Source organism: Equus quagga, chromosome 20 (assembly GCF_021613505.1).
Source record: "Equus quagga isolate Etosha38 chromosome 20, UCLA_HA_Equagga_1.0, whole genome shotgun sequence".
In the NCBI taxonomy this organism is placed as follows: domain Eukaryota; kingdom Metazoa; phylum Chordata; class Mammalia; order Perissodactyla; family Equidae; genus Equus; species Equus quagga.
This window is the reverse complement of record NC_060286.1, coordinates 2,639,452-2,664,675: the sequence shown is the minus strand read 5'-3', so window position 1 is coordinate 2,664,675 and position 25,224 is coordinate 2,639,452. Positions and strand designations below refer to the sequence as shown.

At 40.4% G+C, this 25,224-nt stretch overlaps 1 protein-coding gene across 1 annotated transcript in view; it reads left to right on the top strand.

The window, feature by feature from the left end:
* Positions 1 to 25,224, top strand: part of ATG14 (autophagy related 14) — a 37,290-nt gene that overhangs the window by 285 nt on the left and 11,781 nt on the right. Inside the window, exons 2-7 of the mRNA XM_046647233.1 lie at positions 13,220 to 13,282; positions 14,701 to 14,743; positions 17,041 to 17,122; positions 20,804 to 21,041; positions 23,527 to 23,756; positions 24,990 to 25,107. Of these exons, the coding sequence (XP_046503189.1) occupies positions 13,220 to 13,282; positions 14,701 to 14,743; positions 17,041 to 17,122; positions 20,804 to 21,041; positions 23,527 to 23,756; positions 24,990 to 25,107 (774 nt within the window). The remainder of the gene's footprint in view (positions 1 to 13,219; positions 13,283 to 14,700; positions 14,744 to 17,040; positions 17,123 to 20,803; positions 21,042 to 23,526; positions 23,757 to 24,989; positions 25,108 to 25,224) is intronic.

The following is a 25,224-nucleotide window of genomic DNA, read 5'->3' as shown; positions in this document are numbered from 1 at the left end:
AGGCGGGAGCCTGGGCCCCGGGTTCGGGCCCGGAGCCCGGCCAGAGGAGTAGGAGATAGGGAGGGTAGCTGCTTTGCAACGGCGCTTTGCTTCCAGGGGACGGGGTCGGAGGTGGGAGCGCCAATGAGGGAAGGTTGGCCTTCTCCCCATAGCCCACCGAGAGGAGTCTTACCCCACGGTGCTCCTGGGTACTAGGGAAAAGGGATAGATGGTGACTCTGGAGAAGTCTTCCCCCTTGGCTGCCATAGAGTTGGATTCTCAGCTCTCTGCTGCACTCCCGTTCAAAAGCTTAATTGTACTTTTCTTAGTCTTCGAAAGCACATTCATTCTCTAGAAGAGAGACCAGAAGAGGATCAGATAACTGGTTTAAGAGAGATTGGCCGTGGTAGCCTGTGTCACAGATGGACCTTGTTATTCAGACATGCTTACTCTAATGTGTGAGCTAGGACTAGCTAGTTGCTGCTTTTTCCCTCTCTGCCTCCAAAGATTGTTCTGGATCCTAAGGAGTTTGGGGATGTGTTTTGGCTTTGTTTTAAAATCCAGACTGGGAGCTGTAAGCCCTTAGTTAAGAGAATTGAATTTAGGAACACGTTTTGGCCTTGTTTTGAAATCTTAAACAGAGAGCTACAAGTCCTTGGTTAAGATAATTGAAACATTAGTGTGATTAGCTGTCGGGTCTCTCACTTTTGTTTCAAAAGAACACAACTTTTGTTTCAATAACTTAGTACTGATGATAGTAAGATAGCTAACTTTTTGAGTCCAAAAGTTCAGGGATTAGTGAGTCAGCAGTGATGGCCTAGTGGTTAAAGTTTGGCGTGCTCCGCATTGGTGGCCTGGGCTGGCTTCTAGGCGTGGACTACACCACCTGTCTGTCAGTACCTATGTTGTGGCAGCAGCTCACGTACAACTAGAAGGACTAACAGCTAGAATATGTACTGGGGCTTCAGGGAGGAAAAAAAAGAGAAAGAGAGGAAGACTGGCAACTGATGTTAAATCAGAGTGAATCTTTCCCAGCAAAAAAAAAAAAAGTTCAAGTATAATTAATTTATTAAAAAAACAATAAATTATTATCCCCAACTTACTGCTGAGGAAACTGCGCAAGTAAGTGCCTTGCCCTAGGACACACAGACAATAAATGTGGGGTCCAGAATTCAAATCCAGGCAGCCAGAAGCTATGTACCGTTACAAACCAGTACACTATATTTGGAAATGTTTTGAGTTCCTAGTATTCCTCTGAGCACTAACAGAGTTCATTTCTTTCTTTCTTTCTCTTTTGAGGTTTGTATGAGGTAAGCTTTTTAGTTCACTGCTGTGTCTCATTGATGCACTCAATGACTTTTAGAAACTGCTGGTGTAATAAGTGATAGCTTTAAAAATTAAACCAGGGGCTGGCCCCGTGGTCGAGTGGTCAAGTTCGTGTGCTCTGCTTTGGCAGCCCAGGGTTTCACCGGTTCAGATCCTGGGCACGGACATGGCACTGCTCGTCAGGTGGCGTCCCACGTGCTACAACTAGAAGGACCCACAACTAAAAAATATGCGCTATGTACTGGGGAGAGAAAAGCAGAAAAAAAGAAGATTGGCAATAGTTGTTAGCTTAGGTGCCAATCTTTAAAAAAAAAATTAAACCCGTTGTTTTATTATAAGAATGCTAATTATGAATTGGAAATGTTTAACTGGTGTAGTTTATCAGGGGTTCAGTTCTGGATGCTCCTCTCTACCTATATTTTTCCCTAGCTCCCTTCCTGTGATTTAAATACCATCTAGTTGCCTATGACTGCCAGACTTGTATCTCCAATGCAGACCTCTCTGAAATCCAGAAGACAGCTGCCTACTCAACATCTGCATTTAAATTTGTAATAAGTATCTTCATCTTAATATAGCAAACTGAACTCATGATTTCCATGATAAATCTGTTCCTCCCATGCTCATCCCAACCAAGTAAATCGTAACCTCATTCTTCTTTGTTACAGGCCAAAAAACCTTCCAGTCTTCCTTGACTCCTCTCTTAACGCCACCATATCTAATCCCATTGACAAATTCTATCCAGTCTTCAAAACCTATCCTAAATCTGACTGTTTCACCACCTCCTGGTCTAATCCACCAGGGGGTATTGCCTCTTGAGTCTCTGCTTCCACACTTGTTCCCTTATAGTGTGATTTCCAGAGTGCAACCAGAGTTAACACCACTCCTCCATTCCTCTGTTCAATCTTCCAGGAGTTTCCTGTTTCACCCAAAGTAAAAAAGCCGAAGTCCTCACCCAGTACTCTATATTGTCGTTCCTCTTCTGAAATCCTATTACTTTTTCCTTTACCTACTCTGCTATACCATCCTCGCCTCCTTTCAGTCCTCAAACATGCCAAGAACGCTCCCGCCTCCGGACCGTTGCAGTCTTATTCAGACTGCCAGGAACTCTGCTCCCAGAAATCTTCAAGGCGCTTGCTTTGTTTCCTTTAGGCCTCTGCTCATACATTAGACAAACTCTTTTTGACCATTCAGTTAAAATAATAACCTCTTTTCCCACTTAACCTGCTTTATTGTCTTCCATAGCACTTAGACCACCTTTTGGTTTACATACTGGTTTGTCTAACTGCCCCCACTCCAATGATGTAAGTTCTATGAGAGCAGGACTTTATCAGTTTTGTACTCTGCTGTATCCTCACATAGTAGAAGCTTAATGAAGATTTATTGAGTGATTAAATGAATCTACCCCTCCTTCCCAAACTTATCTGATCCCAAACCATTTCCTTGTTACCCATCATGATCCATTTGTTAGTAAAGCCAGAAACCTGGGAGTTATCCTAGACCTTTCCTTTTTTCTTGTTCTGTGTATCTAAATCATTGGCAAGTATAATTTGATGTGCTCCGGAATAGATCTTGAATCTGTCTCCTGGTCCAGACCACCATCATTTCTCTTCAGGCTGCTTACTGGTTTCTTTTCTTTTACCCATACAGCTCCTCCCTACTCTCCCCCTGGCGTCCACACAGCAGCCACAGTAGAGATGTAAATCAAATAAGGTCATTGTTTTGCTTAAACCTTTCTATGGCTTTCCACTCCATTTAAAATAAAATTCAAGCTCCTTGCTATGGCATATAAAGGCCCATGTGATTTGGCTACTGCTTACCTCTCTAACTTTGGCTATAAGGTTGAGTTTAAAACGTGGGCTTGGGGTTCATGCTGCATTGAATTGAATCCAAGCTCCACCACTTGCTATGTGATTTTGAACAAGTCTCTTAACCTCTCCTGTGCTTGTTTATTTCACTTTGAACATGGTGGGTTATCTAACTTGGTAGGTTTCTTGTAGTGATAGAAGCATGCAGTAAAGTACTTAGCATGAGGTCTAGCGTGTATTAAGCACTCAAAAATAAACTCATGCCCTGCTCCCTCATATTCACTGCTCCGTCATCAGAGGCCTTCTTTCAGATCTTCAAACACATGAAACTTTTCCACCACTGGGCCTTTTCCCTTACTGTTCCGTCTGCCTGGAACACTTTTCCTCGTGATTGATGCCTTGTCTTTCATGTCTCAACTTAAATGTCACTTCCTCAGGGAGGCCTTCCCTGACGTTCACTGAGATAGGTTCCCACTTAAATTTTCTGTCACAGTACTCAATTGCTGCGTGGTGCTGTGTGTGATGCGTGATGTTATTCGTTTGAGGAAGATATCCACACCCAGACTGTAGGTCTGTGAAGGCACGAGTTCTGGCTTTGTTCGTCAGATCACTGGTGCTGAGTGCAGCGGCAGTGGGAGCACACAGTAGGCATATTGTTGAGGGAATGGCAAGGGCAGTACAACTTTAAAAAGTGAGATACAAGTTCTTTGCTAAATCTGAGCATTAAAGTGAATTTTCAGAAGAGGGATGTGTTACAGTGGATTTTTTTCAACTGAGTGGAAAAATGAAGAGCAAATACCAGAACCACGCAAAATTTAGAAATAAAATCAAAATTTTAGCGTCAGGGATAACGGGACTGCCACAGTGGCCTGCTCAGCCAGCTTCACTTCACTTTCCAGCTTTCCCTTTTCTGAACTGTGTTTTCCTTCGTTCCTAGAACAGTGCCCAGTATCTAGTAGGATGTGAGACTCTCTTGAGACCCAGGACCACTGTCCTAAAGCCAAATCATTTTTAGTGAGCTCTCATTGGGTACAGTTATCTGCGTAAAATGTTCTGGCAAGTGACAGAGGAGAAAGGTGTCTGTTCTCAAAGATTTACAGTGACTACTAATAAGCCTTCAACGGCACGGCTCAAAGGTTGATTGTGAGATACTCCACTCTCTTCAATATTGATGGAGAATTTTGTTTTCTGTGCTTTGCTTTCAGACTCTTTTTCCTTTTACTTTGTGAAAAGTCCCTCACTAACTGTGGGAGACCACTTGGAAATAAATATGGGTGCCTACAGTACAGTTTAAAAACCCTTGATTAGCCTCTGATTCTTTTTAGTAAATTAGCCTAATTAGCTGTGTCACGTGTACATGGGTCTTGAATGTGATGATGCATCTCGAAGTACTTTCTTTTTATTTTTTTGTGAGGAAGATTGGCCCTGAGCTAACATCTGTGCTAGTCTTCCTCTATTTTGTGTGGGATGCCACCACAGCATGGCCTGATGAGCGGTGCTAGGTCTGTGCCTGGGATCCAAACCTACGAACAGTGGGTTGCCAAAGTGGAGCACACGATCTTAACCATTATGCCACCAGCGAGCCCCTCAAAGTTCTTGTAAATGTATTTTTTCAGGTTTCATTAATAGACTCGCTGACTATGCAGGTTTTAATGGTTTAGCAGTTCAAGGAAGTCAGATAGTAAAGAAGAAATCTATTTCACAGTAATTAGTTCCTTTGACTCTTATGGGAACATGTGTCTTTATGTAATTTTGTGAACAATATGAATTCGGCAAATGGATTGATTGAAAATTATCTGGACTGACTGCTTTGTTGTTGTTCAGTGGGAAGACTTCCTTACAGCCTTGGTGTCCTCACCAAGAGTGTCTGTCCCTCATCTCCCACCTTGGCCCCCGTCCTAAAACAATGGCCACTGTCTTCTCTGCTTTTTCATCTATCTTTTAACTTGTGTGCTTTTTTAAGAGATGAAGAGGAATGATATTAAGCAGTACTCTCAACACAATCTCCTTTTGATCTTGTACTGGTGAACATTTAAAAATTGTAGGTCTTTTAACAGGAATATAATTTTCTGGATTATATGTTTATCTGACACCAAAAATAACACTGTTATCCAATAAATAACTGACAAGTTGAAGTAATCTTTCCACTCAAAACTGGAAACAAATTGGTTACCAGTTTATGATAGATGTAGGAATAAGATGGAGAACAGAATCTGGGACTGTAGCAGCCGGGAAAATCGGCTGCTGGCTTAGGAACTGGTTATTTTAAAGTGTGGATCAAAAAGAAAGATGCACACACGAGGGGCTGGCCCCTTGGTATAGTGGTTAATTTTGGCGCATTTCACTTCAGCGGCCTGGGTTCATGGGTTCAGATCCTGGGCACGGACCTACACCACTCATCAGCCATGCTGTGGCAGTGACCCACACATAAAGTGGAGGAAGATTGGCACAGATGTTAGCTCAGGGCTAATCTACCTGAAGGAAAAAAAAACAAGAGTGGCAGCAGCTGTTAGCTCAGGGCAAATCTTCCTCAGCAAAACCAAAAAAAGAAAGGAAGAAAGACGCTTTATGCATATGGATATGATGTAAGGAATGTAAGGAATGATGCAGCATTGCCTTCACTGTGAGGTTTAAGAATGTGTGATTACACTTCTACCAGGAAGCAGAAATATGGGTGCTAAACAAATTGAGAGATGGGATAAAGGATGAGCAAGAAATTTAGATGTTACTGAAGATTTCAAGGGGAAGATACAGCCAACATCCAAAAAATTACCCTTTAGACATTTCTGTTCTCTCTCCAGTGTCTTTTTGGTTGTCAGTCACTGTAGCCTGTAAAAGTCTATAGTCCTGAGAATTCAGTCCTGGTCCCGAATTTGTATACCTCACTCAGCAGAACTAAAGCTCTACAGGGAGCTGGACCCCCATCTTTAGACAAGAGTTTATCAGCCTTACTGCCATTTGATTGTCTTTCCGAAAGGGTCTCAACTCCCATCTGATGCAGCTTAGGACCAGCACGTGTGGATCTGCTAAGAAAATATGGCTTTTGTTTTTAATCAATGTCACTGGCTACTCTTATCATTGTACCTTTTAGAATTTATAAAGGCTTTTACATTTATCATCTCATTTGTTCCCTCCCATAAACCCATAAGTTATTAACTTATTTTAAAAATGAGGAAACCCAGAGTAGTTGTGCCTTACTTACTCCTGGGCTACGCTAATTTTTAAATTCACTTCCAGATCTGAACTCTATTTCTATATATATATAGTAAGATTAAGTCCAAAATTAGTTGTTGCATTGAACAAAAGGAACTGGTGTATATTATGTAACTAAGTGCCTGTCTGTGATGCTTTCACGTTTATCTTACTTAATTCCTGTAACCAAGTAGGATAAGCATTATTCCCATTTTACAAGTGAGGAAACTAAACAATGCTTTGTTTCTATTTTCTATTAATGACTTAACCTTCATTCCCGCCAGTGGAGTATGTTTTTACTATATTTTCTCATATTCTGAATGTTCTAACATAAGTTAACCGTTCCAATAAGGACCGTTTTTTGTTCATATTGCATTTGTCCATAAACATCATTCCCTTGTATGCTTAAGGAATTAAGGAAGAAAAATTTAATAGCTAATAATTCTTACTGCATTAGTATCCTAATTCAAAAAATATTTAGCTGTGAGGAATCACTGCTTTAAGGGTACAGAGTTTCAACTCAGGAAGATGATCGTCCTGATGATGGATAGTGGTGATGGTTGTCAAGTGAAAGTATTTAATGTCACTGGCCTGTACACTTAAAATGTTAAAATGCTGATTTTTATGTCATGTATATGTTATCACAAAAAATGAAGGAAGAAATGTAAGAATTGGGGAACATAAAAGGTAAATCAGAGGTTGGCCATGTGGCCGAGTGGTTAAGTTTATGTATTCTGCTTTGGCGGCCCAGGGTTTCGCTGGTTCGGATCCTGGGCGCAGACATGGCACTGCTTGTCAGGTCATGCTGAGGCGGCATCCCACATAGCACCACCAGAAGGACCTACAACTGGAATATACAACTGTGTACTGGGGGGCTTTGGGGAGAAGGAGACAAAAGAAAAAAAAAAAAATATTGGCAACAGATGCTAGCTCAGGTGCCAATCTTTAAAAAATAAAAAAAAAATTAAAAAAAGATGTCATATCAAAATCAAATACCAAAACAGGAATAAATCATTCCTTGTATGTAATTACTTTAAACATAAATGGATTAAACACTCCTTTTAAAAAGCTAGAGATTGGCAGAATGGATTAAAAAATAAAAACTTGATACATCTGAAAAAATATTTACTTCTTTAACCATCTCTACTTAAGTAAGGGAGCCTGCTGTGCTCTCTTCCCCAGGCACATCTGTGCTCTCACTTACTGGCTTGAGAAGCCTCACTGCCTTATGTCTAGAGCCGGAAGTCATCATTAACTCTTCCCCCAAACCTGTGTCCACAGCAGAGATGGAGAAAGTTCCACACCACTGACTGAAAAACTGTTAGTGCTCATTCCGCCTCCCTTAGTTTAAGAAACCTAAGGAATATAATCTGTCTCAAGAGACCTAAGAACTTTAGATACTTTTAGGGGATTGTATATATATTTTTATTTATTTATTTTTTATTTTTAAAAATTTTTCGAGGAAGATTAGTCCTGAGCTAACCTCCGCTGCCAGTCCTCCTCTTTTTTGCTGAGGAAGACAGGCCCTGAGCTAACATCTGTGCCCATCTTCCTCTACTTTATATGTGGGATGCCTGCCGCAGCATGGCTTGACAAGCGGTGCATAGGTCTGTGCCCAGGATTCAAACTGGTGAACCCCATGCTGCCAAAGCAGAGCTCGAGAACTTAACCGCTGCACCACCTGGCTGGCCCCTGTATATATTTTTATAGTGGATATGATCCTCAAAGGGGAAACTTGAGGATTTTAATTGATTGAATGGTGTCTTCTTTTTCTGATTGTAAAAGTTTATGTGATTATTTTAGAAAACTTGTAAAGTACAGAAATATCTAAAGAAGGAAACAGATTTTACTCATGGTCTCACAACTCTGTAAATACTGTGTTATGTGTCCTTCTGGCTCTGTTTCTATGTATATGTGTGTGCTTGTAAATATATTCTTTCATTTGGAATCGTACCATGTGTGGGTAGTTTGTTCTGTGCTTTTTTTTTAACCCAACATCTCATAAGCACATACTCATGTCTTTGTCTACGAAAATATTTGTCCTTCAGGGCAATATAGTGTCATTGATTAATCATTATCCTATGGAATGCTAAAGTTGTTCCCAATTTTTGCTATTATGGCTGATTTCATGATTGATGCCTTCAAACATAAATTTTCCTCTTCATCTCTGATCTGTTTCCTTGAACTGCAATAAGTGGTTCAAAGGGTTTAGTATTTTTTAAGGTCTTCAATTGTATATTTGAAAGGTTTTTTATTTTTTTTTTGCCCTTCTTAGAATATGTTAGTAGTGCTTCTCAGCCTTTTGTATTGCCATAGCCCTGAGCACCAAGTAAATGTATATACCCCTAGGATGAGGGAAAGAACTGGGCAGGCAGATGGGGAGATCAGAGTTATTTAATGAAAGATTCTCTGCTTGGGATGTAGTGCTCAGAAAGCTGTAGGTGTTACGACAACGTTAACTATCACCCAGCACGGGAGTAATAGTATGGATCCCTGATAGAGTGCATGCCTGGGAGCTGTTTTCTGGTAGTATGGCACAGGTTTGTGTGAATGGGCCCACCTGTGAATAGATCCGCTCGGTTGTCCACGATTGTCTGTGGCCATGGAACAGCCTGGTGTGATGAGGCTCACACTCTTAACTGATAACGTTATTAGCAACACACTCCTGTCCCTGTTGTCCCACCTGGTATGTTGAAATGCTTTGGTGCAGGACAAATTAACGTTTTACCTTGTGAAACAGCAGAATTTCCTCTGCCTATAATGCCTTTCTTCCCTTAACAGAGCCAACTCTAACCCATCCTCAAGTCTCAGCCCAGACAGGCATGACTCCCAGAAAGCTCCCTCTGAAGTCTGAGCTGGGTTGTATGCCATCTTTTGTACCACCCACGTGCTGTGTGACCACCAGCTTCTTGTTCTCATGAGTCTCTATTGCAGGGGAACTGTTTGAAAGTCAATTTAAGGGAGTACTGTTTTAGGGAAAATAAACAAATATAAGTATGGGGAAATTTGGTAAATAATATAGTGGGCATTTTTAAATTGGGAGAGAAAAGATAAGAAATATGTTGCAAAAGCCATGGGGCGTGGTTACAGCCTCACTGGCAGATTGCTTTCTGAAAACAACACAAAATTAGAGTCATTAAACAACAAAATAATAAATGTCTGCATAAAAGTTTGGAAAATTCTGTAGAGCAGAAACATAAGTAGTCAGAGCAGATTGAAAAAAATAATTTGAAGATGTATGAAAGAAAAATGGCTTATTTCCCTAACAAATAACCCTTAAAGAAAAAAATCTGGGCTGGCCCGGTAGCACAGCGGTCAAGTTTGCACATTCTGCTTCAGGAGCCCAGGGTTCGCCAGTTCGGATCCCGGGTGCGGACCTACGCACCGCTTGGCACGCCATTGCTGTGGCAGGCATCCCACATATAAAGTAGAGGAAGATGGGAATGGATGTTAGCTCAGGGCCAGTCTTCCCTAAATAAATAAATAAATACATAAATAAAGTTAAAAAAAAATATATAAAAATGAACAAAGGACCTAGGGGAATAAGAAAAGAAAGTAGCCAGTGAGATAGGAAAGGACGGTCACATTTCTAATAATGAGCTAAAGAAGAGCTAATGCATGTGTTATGCACTATCTGGGAGGTAGGTGTAGGAGGCCAATAGATGAGCAAAGACAAAAAGAAATGTGCAGTGTTTTGGAAGAGTGTGAGAAAACAGGTTCTGTTACTGTTGGCAGGGTTGAAAATTATATGAAGTGATTCAGAGGGAATTTAAAGATAACTGCCAGAATTTTGCATGTAAATATTTGACCCAGCACTTTATTTTATTTATAGGAATTTCTCATAGACAAACCTAAAAGCTTGTAAAGATTTATGCACTAGGATATTCATTTATAGCATTACTGATAATAGTGAAAATTTGAAAGTGATGGCAGTGTTCATCAGTAAATTATATGATGTCCATTCAATGAAATTCTGTGTACCTCTTAAAGAATTGGATAATCTATAGGTTCTGACATGGAAAAATCTACAAGATATTTTATCTAATATACCCAATTTGAAGGATAGTACATAAAATATTTCTTCCGCCCTTCCTTTTTTTTTTTAAGGTAAAATATGTATCATTAAATCTGGTTTGAATTTGATGACTGTCTATTAAATCTTTCCACTTCTTGGAAACCATATTGAGAAAGCACAGAATTGAGGAATGAATTTTTTTTTCATAAGCGTTTCACATTTTTATTTTAATATTGGCACCTGAGCTAACATCTATTGCCAATTTTCTTTTGTTTTTTTTTTTTTCTTCTTCTCCCCAAAGTCCCCCAGTACATAGTTGTATATTCTAGTCGTAGGGCCCTGGTTGTGCTATGTGGGACGCTGCCTCAGCATGGCCTAATGAGCAGTGCTAGGTCTGCAACCAGGATCCAAACTGGTGAAACCCTGGGCCACCGAAGGGTAGCACGTGAACTTAACCACTTGGCCACGGGGCCGGCCCCCGGAATGAATTTTTAATCTATTTCCATGAGCGGTGGGATGGAGAATGCAGAGAACGGATGAGTGTGCTGATGAACTGTTGAAATGTTGACCCAGCTGCATTCTTTGATACCATCTGCTACTTAGCTTTGTTAATCCCGCCTATTTTTAATTTCTTTCGTGAAGAATAACAATACTCATGAAGAGTTTGATACAGTGGGAATTATCTTCTGCTGTCATCTGTATGTTTATGTTTTAAGTTTGTTTGTTTTTTTAGCAAAGCCCAAGAGAATCAACCAGCTTGATATACAGCTGGACAGAGTTGTTTGTCATCCCAATTTGTTTTAGTGCAAAGTGGCGTTTTCACAACAGGTCTGAAAGGAGAACTTTTATAGCCTCTAACAGCAAGATGTTATCCGCCGCCCGTCAGTCCTTTGTTAGCATGGTGTGATGAATCCTGCAAGGTTGTTGTCTTCTTCAGGTTATCGGACCATGAATCACCACATTGCCTCAGTGAGGTGGAAATAAATACCATATTAGTTTCTCATTTTTGATACAAGGAAGTGGAAGCATATAACAATTAAGTAATATGTCCAAGAATACACAGTCAGTTGCAGAAGAATATATAATTAGATTTCTTAATATTCTGGAAGATGCTTTATTTTAAGTTGCAGACACACAGTAAATGCCTGATAAATTAATTGATGAACCTGTGGGTTTGTCTGCATTTCGCATTAGTTTCTGAATGTTCTAGTACTGTTTCATGCAGTTACCACCTTACTAGCCATTGCAGTGCTACCCAGTAGAACTTTCCACAATGATGTTCTGTATCTGCACTGTCCAGTAAGGTAGCCGCCAGCTGTATGTGGCTGTTGAAATGTGGTCAGTGCAACTGAGGGACTGAATTTTAATTTAATTTTAATTTAGTCACATAAGTATATAATTGTGCCACACATGGCCTAATTTTCTTTTTTGTTTAATATATATTGTACATTTTCAGTGACTGATTTTGAAATGGTAGGATCATAATTAGACCATTTTACCCCTTCTGTTTAGAAGTAGATACCTTTGGGGATGTTTCAAACATGGGGTTTTAGAAATAGTATTTTAGAGAGACTTCTATGTCTGGATTATCTTAAGAGATTTTTAGAGCTGTTATGGTTCTGTTAAATTGTTTTCATTTAGGCCAGGAATTCAGGAGACAGCCAAAGCCTAACTTTGGACTCCAGACCATGTACTGTAGCATCTGGAATTACTGTTTTTTCCTTGAAAATAGTGAGCCACTGTTAGCTCATTTCAAGATCAGTTTCATGATGTTAGTCATACGCTTTTTTTTTTTACCCAAATTCTTATTAAGCAACAGGCCACATTTTAGGTACTCAGTAGCCACATGTGACTGATGGCTATCATATTGAACAGCATAGATCTAGAAGACCTGAATGACACTGTTAGCCACCTACAGCTAGTTGACATTTATAGAATACTACCCAACAGCTGTAGCATGCACCTTTTTAAAGTGCACGTGGAACTTTTCACCAGGGCACACCACATGCAAGGCCATAAGTCAGTCTCAAATCAAAAGACTGAAATCTCATAGAATATTCTGTGACCACATGAGAATTAAAGTAGAAAACAATAAAGCCCATGTATATGGAAATGAAACAATGTTCTTCTAAATAACTTAGGGATCAGAGGGGAATTTTATGGAAAATTAGACATTTCAAACTAAATAATAATGAAAATGCACCATATCAAAAATTTTAGGGTTTGGCTAAAGCGATAGGGGGGAATTTATAACTTTATATGGTTATATTAAAAAGAGAGAGGCTTAAAATCAGTGATCTAAGTTTCCACCTTAAACTGCAAAACAAAAAAGGCAAACTAAACCCTGAACAAAGTAGCAGTAAGAAGGTAATGAGATAGGGGTAGAAGACTGACAAACTGAAAATGAACTGCAATGTGATAACCCTGCTGATAGCTTTTACTGAGTAACTTTAATGCCCATAATGACTAGCAGTGAAATCAGTGAGGAAAAAAAGTGTGCGCTTTAAAAATTATGAGGAATCAATTTACAGGTGAGAGCAGGATTAAATTAAGCTTAATTAAAATTAGTTTTATAAGAGAAGCCTCAATTTCCTTGAATTGACATTCACTTTAATGATCTGATATGCCTATTTTGGAAGATAATTTAACCTAGGGGGAAAAGCCTATAGACACATTTTATAAATTTATGAAAGAATTTTAAAGCTGAGAATTTGAAGTCAGTTTTAAAATAACCAAATAGTAAGCAGCTATGTGCGTCCCATTGAGAAGATGTATATTTACTTGGAGGACAGCAACATTTCCAGATGAGTCTCCAGAAATGATTGACTCTCAGGACTTTGCATAATCTCATTGAACTGAATAAATGAACATTTAAATAAAATCCTGAATTTTTTTCTTATAGGTTTGTAGACAAGAAGGAAAGGTTAAGCCAACTTAAGAGCAAGCAAGAAGAATTTCAAAAAGAGTGAGTTTTCATTTTGCTTTTTAATTTGTGGTCACCATGTGGTTTAATTCAGTGCTATGGTATGCTGATACATGGACTGCTACCTTAATGAATTTAGGATACCATGTCAAAGTGGGGAAGAGCAGTGCATCTGGGGGAGCAAAATAGGAGAGATTATCAGGTTCTAGAGACTACTGGGATCAGACCCAGTGCCTAGTACACAGCAGGCACTCAGTGACTAGATGGATGGATCAAACCCCTGGCCCTGGTAATTGGCGTGTGGCAAATGGGCCCAGGACAGTAGGCATATTAGACTTGAATTAGTGATGGGGCCTCTGGTAGGACATCACTGCCTCCGTTTACCGTTCTTCTTCTGTATCAGTGTTTTGCAAAGTGTGGTCTGCATATTATCTGCATCAGAATTCATTAACTGAGGTAACGGTTAGAAATGCAGATTCGTGAAATCTTATCCTCAGATATTCTGATTCAGCAGGTCTGAGGGGAGGCCCGGGAATCTGAGTTATTAACAAGCACATCTGATGACTCTCTCACCCTCTGGATTTAAGAATTGTCTCCTATAGAACTTTCTGTCCCAGACTGACCTAGCCACTGTTCTCCAGACACCCCCCGGGTCTGATGAACACATTGTTGAGCAGAGTGAGTCTCCTGAGTTGCCCTGCAGTGGAGACACCTGCTTGGCTTTATTTAGCTCAGTCACTTCTGTAACTCACTTGATCACATACACTTTTATTTTTTCCCAAAGGACATTATCCCATAGAACAAATCTTTGCAGACACTGGCTTGTGCCATTTCTTTGGAAACCGATCATAGCATTTTAGATCGTGAATTCTCTTGTAACTGTCATTATTAATTATGACTGATGAAGATTATTGATTATGACTGAGGACAAAGGCTGTGGCTATTAAGGAAGTTTATTGTGAAGGTTTGTAGAAAGGCTCTGGGCAGTATGAAAAGGGCAAAAGGAAGGAGGTGAGAAAAAAAGTGCAGAGAACAGGAAATTTGGAAAACATTTTTAAATGCTTAAGCCCCAGTTTGATATTTCGAGCCATTTCTAAGAACTTATTTTAAAAAGTTGTTGAGGGGCCGGCCTGGTGGTGCAGTGGTTAAGTTCACACATTCTGCTTCAGTGGCCCGGAGTTCGCTGATTCGGATCCTGGGTGTGGACCTGTGTAGCACTTGTCAAGCCATGCTGTGGCAGGTGTCCCACATATAAAAGAGAGGAAGATGGGCACGGATGTTAGCTCAGGGCCAGTCTTTCTCAGCAAACAAAAAAAAAAGGATTGGCGGCAGATGTTAGCTCAGGGCTAATCTTGCTCAAAAAAAAAAAGAAAGGTTTAAACAGTGGTTGATACTGTGTTTTTGAGCTTCACAAAATTTATTATTTTAAAAGCTTATTTTTTTGTCTCTTCTCCATACAGAGTGTTAAAAGCTATGGAAGGAAAATGGATAACAGATCAGTTGGTAAGCTGTAAGAAGTATTTAAATACTATTACTTGTACTTGAGATTACATGTTTTTAAGTTGGTAGAGCTTAAGAAATCATTTTGAATTTAAATTTATCTTTGATCATTTTTTTGGCAGCCCTCTATTTGAATATATTTGTAGTGTAGGCTTCTCAAATATTTCATCTAGATACGAAAAACAGGGTATTGGCAATTAATTATGAAACCATAATAAAGGCTAATTATAAAGTCTGGTATTGACAGAAATACAAGAACAACGGGCTATCTTTTGTGTGTTTACTTGCTCATCATAAACACACACTCTCTAGATGGGTTAATGATTAAATGTGAAAAGTAAATTCATAAAAAAATTAAAACATGAGTGTGTAATCTGCAGTGAGCAGACCTTTATAAGCCATAAAGGAAAACCTTTTGGCAGACTACATAAAAATTTGAAAATTCTGTATGTTAAAGACCCTGAGCAAAATGAACACAAACTTGGAAATAAATGAGTACTACGTATGAAAATAAGGAGTTTGATTGATAACACTTTTCCTCACTGTTGGTGGGAGCACACGTTGAGATATTATTCGGGGGACAATTTGGTAGTGGTTTGTTGAGTTTTTTGTGCATGTGCGTGTGGTATATCTGGCAGTGTTCCTCCTAAGAAAATGCACATGAATGCAGAGATCATGGACAAAGAAGCTGGTTGTCTGCATCACTAGTAGTGAAGTTAACATGAATAATGTAAATGCTCATCAGGCAGGATGAGGAGAATAATTATGATTCTGTGTAGCTGTTAAAAAGAATGTGGTTAGTCTATACGGGTTGATATGGAGTGATGTCCAAGATATGTTTTTTAATGAAAAACAAACAGAAAATAGGCTATGGTAAAGTATGATTTCATTTGTGTAAGTATGTGTTTTAAATATAAATATACTCTAAAAAAATCTGAAAGATGTACATCCAACTTTAATTGAGATTACCCCTGAAGAGTGGGAAGGAGTCAGGCTAACAGTCACTCTCTTTTGTCTCTTCTGTGGTGGTTAATTTTTTTACAATAATAAGCATCATTCATAATTTGTAAATAATACTTAATATGTGATACAAGTGCGTTCAGCTCATGTTCTGAATGATATAGAAACAAAACATGCTGTATGGAAAAAGAGCGTAAAAGGCTATTTATGAAGAATCTCATTCCCATTTTTCTAAATTCCCTGTGCTATTTCCTAGTTTTTGTATCAAAATTCAATATTGATTCTGAAAGACTAATGCAGATGTCCCATTGCAATTCATTTCTGAACCCATCAGTCACCACGATCTGTTTTCAGATGCCTCTCTCAAGTCCCCTGGCGGGGCTGGACTTTCCCCCTGGAGCATCTCTGTGATCTGCTCTGTGTCTCGTACCAGCAGACTACTTAGACAAGGGTCAGACGCCATCAACATTTGAACATTGTTCAAGTTTTAATTACCCACGTTTATGGAGGCATTATAGAATAGATAACCATACTTTTTAACTAACTACTACTAGGTCACGTTTTTACTGATCCTTTATTCACCTTGGGGGGAGCTGTGCCTAAATCCCAGTAATGTAAAGAGGCAATTTCGTGTTTCATATAATTTTCTCAGGCTTTTCCAGAAATCTTATGTGAGTTATGTACTTTTTTTTAACTTCTGTTTTATTGCAGTTTTTATTATTTTGCAAGTAATACTTGCTTATTCTATCAGTGAGCTAATACAGTGATGTTGATGGTCACCTCCATAACCAGCACTGAGATTCTAGAGTAGTGCCTCAATAGAATTTTCTGAGATTCTAGAGTAGTGCCTCAGTAGAATTTTCTGTGATGATGCAGATATCCTCTATCTACACCAACCAATGTGGTAGCCATTAGTCACATGTAGTGTTGAACGCTTGACATGTGGGCAGTGTAAGGAACTGGATTTTTAAATTTTATGTAATTTTAATTGACTTTTAAAATCCAAAAGCTATATTGGACCAAAAGCTATATTAGACAGAGCATGTGAAGAGAATATCCTTCAACACTTTTCTCTATGTTCATTAACACATAGAAAAGAACGGTGTGAATGTCTCTTTCTCTCTTAATTTCCTAGCAGCTTTTGCATTGAACCAGAATAACATTTTATCTTTTTTGTAATCTACCATCGTTACAAAAGCTATAATAAATATAATTATATTGGTCTTTTCTTCATTATGTTTTCTAAGATATAGCTGAAAATAAGTGGTGATACCAGGTCGATAATCATGTTAATCATAAGAGACAACTGTTTCTGATATTTATTGCATATATTTTTTAAGAGGTGGAAAATAATGTCCTGCAAGATGAGGATTGAGCAGCTGAAACAAACAATATGTAAAGGAAATGAAGAAATGAAGAAAAGTAAGTAGTTTGCCCCCCTCCCTGCAGCTCTGATAAAGGGCCTGTGTGGAACTTCATGGGATTGGTAAACCAGAGAGACGGAAAGACAGACAGGAGGGTTGGGAGACAACAGCGACCTGGGAAAGTTGACTACTTGCCTTCCTCTCCTTGTAAAACAGGTGTATAAGAAATTTTTGTGTAAAAACCTTTGAATAATTTACTACCTTACTCAATTAAAAAGGTTGGGGAATGTTTCCCATCTGCCTTAGCTAACAGGCAGCTCAGCGTCTAACTTGGTACTTACTTACAATAATTATTAGTTTGTACTAGAAGTAAAGAGTATTGGCTTTTTCTCCCACAGTGAGCTTTATACATATTTTAATCTGTATTAGTCTTACATATATTTGTGCAGTTCATACTTTATCATAGGTGGTTGTCAAAATCTAAGAGAGTCCTCTTAGAAATCCTGTATCCTTGGAAATAGTCTATGTATTTCTGAAGGTTGATGTTTAAAGTTTAGAATGAGTCACTGTCATACTTTGTGAATCCCTTTCTTGTCTACTCATTGCTTTCAGAAGCAAGTATTTTATAGTGGATGTAAAAGCTTCCTTTGAAAGTGTTGGTCCTGATAAAGTGCTCCTGTGAAGTTTCACAGGATAACAAGCTAGAGACACAGGGCAGCATGAGAAGAGGTGCTCAGAGCTACAGAGAGCCCATTATCCACCGAGGTTTGCCTGCATCCTCCAGAGGCTCTGCTTCAGTGGCAGTGGCGGGACTCGTGACTCAGCATCAGTTCGCCCTCTTTCCCCGTCTTCCCCTGTGTTTACACCAGGGGTTTGCCACTGGGCATCTGTGAACCTCGTGAAGTTGCTGAATTTACTGAGCTTGCACATTTCTCTGATGAGCAAGTTTATAACCTTGATCAGCTCTTTTTGATGGATTCTTAGCCCCCTCTCCACCCAAAAAAGCAACAACCACAGAAAATAAAAGATATGGTTCTATAACAGTGGTTTCCATCCCTGGCAAATCATCAGAGTCACCTGGTGACCTTTTTGAAATCTAGATAGAGAATCCTGGGACTCACCTGGATGTAGGAAATTAAAATCTCCCTCATGGGGACTGGGTCATTGGTTCTTAAACTATTTGTAGTGAAAGACCAGTTTTTTCTCTTTAATTTCCAGTCTGTCATAAATTGATACTGATGCTTTTGTAAAATACAATAAAATGAATTACTGGAAAAATGATTGCATACTTGGATGTCCTGGCAATATTAAATTACCATGTCAAAGAAAAAAGTTTCTAAACTTACTCTGTATGTCTGTACTCCTCTTGTCTGACTGGTAAAAGTTTGCAGGCAGGCCCAGATCCATAGGCCACACTTTGAGTAGCGCTGCTCTGGGTGGTTCCGATGACCCGCCGGGGTTGGGAACCACTGGTCTTTAGAACATAAATGCAGTCTAGTTGCTACTCTCTAGACTAGACTCAAAATTTTGCAAATCATTTTAAGAGAGCTAACGGATTCCAGAAGCTATGCATGCACTCAGGGCCACAGATTAAGAGCTTGCTACCCACAAATAGTCTTTCTTCTTTTTTTAAAACTTTGTTGTTGAAATACCACATATATTCAGAAAAGGGCCTAAGTTATAACCTATAGAGCTTGTTGAATATTTCTCCAGACTCTTTCGACTTAAGATGTCGTGATACAGAATAATACAGATACATTATAGGGCATAGATAGGGAAGTTGGGTTCAGAGTTGAGTTGGTTTGTGCTGCAAAGTTATTTATCCAAACAAACGAGTAGATTACAGAAATGGCAGCACTGTAGGGGGAGGTGGCATGGAGAAAAGGATAAACTAAACTGTGTGCTGAGTCTGTGCTAGTGCAGGTGGGTAACTGATGATTTCCTGCCTCCTGTGAGGAGTCATGATATTAAATTGGAAACTATCCTCAGAAAATCTGACCACCATGTGACTTGGGGCTGTGGCTAGAGAGATTCACTTGGGCACTTGTGAAGGGCTCAGTGGAGATCATGAAAATGAATGAGTTTGCTGGAAAGTAAGAGACTTAACCTTCAGGACATTCACATTGAGCCAGGGTGCTAAAGAGATGCATCTAAGGAGAAAGAAAACTATAAGAAACCTTACGCCTACAACGAAATACCTGAGTTCGGTGGTCCTCAGTCGAAGAGGGCAACTTATCAGATGCTTGTTATATTCTAGTCAGGAGACAGCGAGGCTTTGGTGGACCTGGTATAAAGAACTAAGCTGCAAGCCATAGGTTGGGTATACACATTACCGTAGAGTTCCGAGGAGTGAGAGGTCTGGGGAGCTTTCATGGAAAGGGGCTTTGCTGAATGAGCACAGTTTGGATATTCAGAGAATAGGAGCAAGTAGCACTCCTAGAGAGACGTTGATTTGAACAACAAGATAGGGGTGAGTATTTAGGGAAGAATAACTGGTTCAGCATCCATCCATCCAAACATTTGTTTAAGTACTTCTACCTTGTGGAAAGGGTTTGAAGCATCTAGTCATTGAGTGAGGCTAGAGTACAGGATGTGCAGAGGGAATGGGGATATATACTGGCTCGAGGGTGTCCTTGGTCTGTATTTGATTGGCAGTGGAGAACTGCTGAGCATTGGCTATGGTTTATGAAGACTGAGCCAGGGAAAGAGGACATGAAGGCGTGGAGTGGAGCCAAGCTGGAGATAGGCAGAGTTTTGGTGAGAGTTAACTAGGATTGTGATGGTGGGAGTGAGAAGAAAGCACTAGATATAAGCACCTGTAGGACAGCTCATGGAGTTGGCCATCGGGGGACAGATTAAGGCAGTGGACAGGTCAAAAATATTCATGAAGTAGGGAACCTGGCTTAAAATGTATCAAGAGGGAGCTTTCCTGGAAAAATAATGAGCTTGATTTTGAACTTGTTTGAGCCTTCTAAGTTGCTCCAAGGTGTCTGTCTAAGATTTTACTACTTGTTTTTGGCACCCTAGCAAAGTTTAGCTACAACCTAATACCCTAGCAGGTTCGGATGCAGAACCTGAAGGAGCTCCACAAAAAGGACAGAAATCTGACAGGATGAGTGTCTGTCTCCTTTCCTGGTTGTGTGGCGATGCTTTTGTTGCCCTTGCAGTGCCTAAAACGCTGGCAGGTGAGAGGCGTTCATCAGATAGGTGCTCCCACCCTACTAGGGGACGCCGCACTCCGTTGTAACTTTTCAGAGCTCTTGGTGTAGTTCTCTGCTGCACGCCCACCTGCTGTGAGGTTAACCCTTGGTGTCTGAATGTAACCCAACGCACGCTTGAAAGGTTTCTTAGGAAAATCAGGTAGCCAGCAGTTTTTCAAACTTGAATTAGCTATCTTTTCTGCCCGACATAGCTGTTCTTTGGTGCTTTCCGTAAGACAGTCGGGTACTTCCTGTGCTAAATTTAAACTTGATAGTCATTGAGCGATTCTTGCTAACGATGATTACAGATGGAGATTTAGAGTCATTTTAGTGGTGGTCCCCTTTGCTTTTATGTGTCATATCTACTTGAACTAAGCTCTCGGTTTCCACTTAGTGAGCATTATCGAGTTAATTTTACTGAGGGTTCACTTCCTCCCAGTTTGCGCTGCAGGAAGACACTTAGACTTGCGAGGTGGGGTTCTGCAGTTCCCAGGAACTATTTGTAGAGATAATTGTTGAGTGTGATTTATCTCCTTTAGATTCTGAAGGCCTTCTCAAAACCAAGGAAAAGAATCAGAAGCTTTACACTCGAGCGCAACGGCATCAAGAGAAAAAGGAGAAGATTCAGAGGCACAATCGCAAACTTGGTGACTTGGTAGAAAGAAAAACCATTGACTTGAGAAGTCATTATGAGCGTCTGGCACATCTTCGGCGATCGCATATATTAGAGCTCACCTCTGTCATTTTTCCAATCGAGGAAGTAAAGACCGGTGTCAGGTACTGTGAGTGACTCTTTTCCCTCTAGGGATAGATCAAGTTCCAAAGATCAAGTATTTCTCAAATATGTCCGCACCTTGTTTATTGGGCCTTGTTCTGGGATCATTGGTTTTCCTAGTAGTCAAACTGAAGTCTTATCTGCTTCAGCACACAGCATGTACTGCACGAAGTCGGGGATGTGGCCAAGGGGAAGGGTGGTGGCCCTCGAGGATTGGGGCTGAGGCTGTGTCCTCTGACAGAGCTTCCAGATGAGCTGCTGAGTCACACTTCTGATCAGGAGCCATCTCATGGCTGCTGTTGGCTGCAGTCCCAGCCGGACTGTTGATTAGTTGTATGCTGTAAGGCAGGTTCTTCAACCTTGAACCTCGAAGTCTTATTTCCTTGTCTGTTAGATAGGGATAATAGTGCCTACTTCGAAAAGAAGTGATGAGCTGAAATGGAAGAAAACACCTGGAGCTGGGGTCTCTTATTTGGTGGGCATGACACTTTGACTTGGCCGTTTCCTAGTAACTAGCTGCTGTCAAGCACTGGATACTGGGAGTTTAGTCAAAGGTGGTAGTGCGTGGATACCCTCAGGAGTCAGTGGGTTGGACAAGACAGTGGTTCCCACCTGGCTGTTCATCAGAGTCACTCAGGAACTTTTGAAAAATACAGGTTCCAGAGGACACACCTCCCAGTGCATCTCAGAATTCTTTTATTTTAAACTTCTCCAGATGATGCTGATGATCATCCAGGTTTGGAAACTACCCTGGAGAGTTTCATTTGCTTTCTCACTGAGCGTCAGGATTTGCTGTCTCTTCTGATTGCCCTCAGCTTCCAGCACCTTTTCCTGGAATTGGACAGTCAGGGCACTGTTGCTGGTTAGGACTGTTACTAGTCTTTACTGCCCCTACTTCAGTCTGTCCTTCTGTCTGTTGCCACAGTTAGCTTCCTGAAAGCTTAAAGGTCTGATTCTTGCTTCTGGCTTGAAAACCTGCTCTCTGATTCTTACCAAGTAATTTGTCCTTAGTATTATTTGGCAAATGTAGAAATAAAAAGGCAGATTCAAAGTAGAGCAGAATAGAAAGTTCAGAAATAGACCCTAAGGTGGCATTTTAGATTAGTGGGGAAAGTTGGATTATCCAAAAATTGCCATAAAGAGAGCTGGCCAGGCCTTTGGGGAGAAAACAGCTGACAAAACAGAAACATGCCAAATTAAATTCTGATGGGCCAAGCTATCAACGTTAAAGCACCTTACAGCAGACAAAGACTCAGACACAGTCCAGATTTTTGGAGACTAAGGAGGCTGACAACTGAAGACAAAGTCGCGGAAGAGAAAACATGGAGAAAAACTTTCTCCTCTATACCTGTACTGTTTAAGTCTTTTATGTTAGTATATATTATTATACACCGTTAATTATTTTAAGCTGATAGTTTTGAAGTTATCCCTATAAGATTTCTTGTTCATTCACATTTCTCACACTTCCTTGAGTAGGACAAAGAAAAGGTAGAGGCCCGGCGTAGAATTGGCTGTAGTACTCTCGCCCCGCGTGTTATCAGTGACAGCCAGTTGGACTTATCTTACGTGTGTGTTGTGGCAGAAGGAAAAAGGACTGAGAACCGCTGGCCAAGAGAACAGAATCTAAACAGTGCAGCACGGAAGGCCCCTCCCAGTGTGCCCGTTTCCTGCCTGCTCTTCCAACACCGTCTCCTGGCACTGCCCTCCTGCATGCTACACACAACTGCACTGAGCGTCTTTGCCTCCCAAACACACTTTGTTCTTCCCTCCACCGTGCATTTGTACCTGCTGTGACTTCTCATTCCCATTCCACTCTCTAGGCCAGCAGTTGTAATTGTGGTCTCTGGACCTCTGCGGGTCCCTGAGACTCTTTCGGGGGTCCATGCAGTCAAAACTATTTTTATAATAATACACTTTATTTTCCTTTGTCACCATGTTGACATTTGCACTGGTGGCTCAAAAGCCATGCTGGGTAGAAGCTTGTGCACCTTAACATTTTGGCAGTGACACCAAACTATATTAATAGTCACTGTATTCCACCATGTACTTGCAGTTCGAATAAAAGCCAGTTTCACATCAAGAAGCAACAGTAGAAATTGTTAACTTGATTTAAATTTTACTATGTCTTGACCCTTGCATACACGTCTTTTTAACGTGCCATCTGATGAAATGGGAAGTATGCAGAAAGCGCTTTTGCCACATGTCAAACTGCCATGGTTGGTAAAAGGGGTCTTGAGACCAAAGAGTTTGAGAACCTAACAATACTTGAAGCCCTAGGCCTTGGTGCCGCCTTCCTCACACTGGTGTGCGCTTCTGTGCCACAGCTGGTTTGATGCTCATCTCTGATAGAATTACTTATCTCTGTATATTCCAGTTAGATTCCTGCCCTTCTGTGCATCTTTCCAATGTTCTGCAAATCTGGTGAGTATGTTGCATGCTCTTTAAAACCCCGTCTCTTGAAATCCATGTGCATCTTCTGATTTTTAGAGATCCTGCAGATGTGTCTTCAGAGAGTGACAGTGCCATGACCTCTAGCACTGTGAGCAAGCTTGCTGAAGCCCGGAGGACAACTTACCTCTCGGGGAGATGGGTCTGTGATGATCACAATGGGGACACCAGCATTAGCATTACGGGGCCCTGGATTAGCCTTCCCAGCAATGGGGACTACTCTGCCTACTACAGTTGGGTGGAAGAGAAGAAAACCACACAGGGACCTGGTAAGAAGCAAAATAGTCTGTGAAAACTTTTATAATTATATGTATTTTTTAATTAAGGTAAAATTTGTATAACAAAATGAACCATTTTAAAGTGAACAATTCAGTGGCATTTAGTTCATTCACCGCGCTTTGCAGCTATCACCTCTGTCTAGTTCCAAAGCATCTTCATCATCCCAGACAGAAACTCTGGGGCCTGAAGCTGTCACTCCTTCTCTGCCCTCCTCCTGGCCCTAATCTGCTTTCCGTCCCTATAGATGAGATGTCTGTCCTGCACATTTCATATAAATGGGGTCATACAATACATGGTGTTTTGCGTCTGGCTTTTTTCACTTAAAACAGTGTTTTCAGATTTCATCCACATTGTAGCATGTATCAGCATTTCATTCTTTTTATGACTGAATAATATTGCATTGTATGGATATACCACATTTTGTTTATCCATCGGTGGATGGACTGAAAATATGTATTTAGATATTTCACCTTTTGGGGGTCGATACTGCTTTATTTATATAAAAAGACATCAGTGTTTAAAGAAGTATATTTAGCCCGTTGAGTCCCATTTCTGTAGTTTCTAACTTTGTAAAGAGCTTGTTTTAGCAGTCCTAAATGGAGACTGAAATACCCTAATAGAAAAACCCTTTAAAACACCTGCAGCTTCTCTTTGGTGGAGAAGGATTGTTCATTTGGCCCTTCAGCGAATAGTTAGTGAGTCTGTGCTTTCTGTCATGCGCAGTGCTGGTGGTACAGAGGTGAGGTCCCCAGCACAGGTGTAGCCCTTTGCCTTTCTGTGGAGAGGCCGGGAAGCAGGTGGTGATGAAAGGCACCATACCTGAGTGCATGCCCTGGACAGAATGAGGACCACCATGGGGCATGGCTACAGAGGAAGGGACTGCTCTTCCATAGCGTAATCAGGGGAGGCCTCTCTGAGGAGGTGACATTTAAGTTGGGCATTAATTGTTCTGCTAAATACTACATTATTTGGTCCAAGCAGGTCACACTTTAATTTCATGTATGCTGAGCCGCTTTAGGCCCATTTGCTTAGGTTACATTCCACTGAGCAAAAACCATAAACGATGAAGCGTTAATGTCTGGCCATGGACCTTTTATTAGTAAGGAGTAAAACAAGCTATCAGTAATGTAATGACAAAATTACAAATCGTAAAATCTAAATGCATTAATATTGTTGTTGAAATGAACCTTGTTTTGTGTATGGTGGTTGTTTTTGTACTTTAGACATGGAGCATAATAACCCCGCCCACACAATCAGTGCCGCATTGTGCTTTGCAACTCAGCTGGTCAACATTTTGTCTCATATACTTGATGTGAATCTTCCCAAAAAGCTGTGCAACAGGCAAGTAATTGAAAGTGGTGATGTCATCTTTATCATGGATCTCTCATGTTCCTGTTGTGTTTTATTTATTCTAATTAAACCGAAAATAAGGGGCTGGCCCCATGGCTGAGTGGTTAA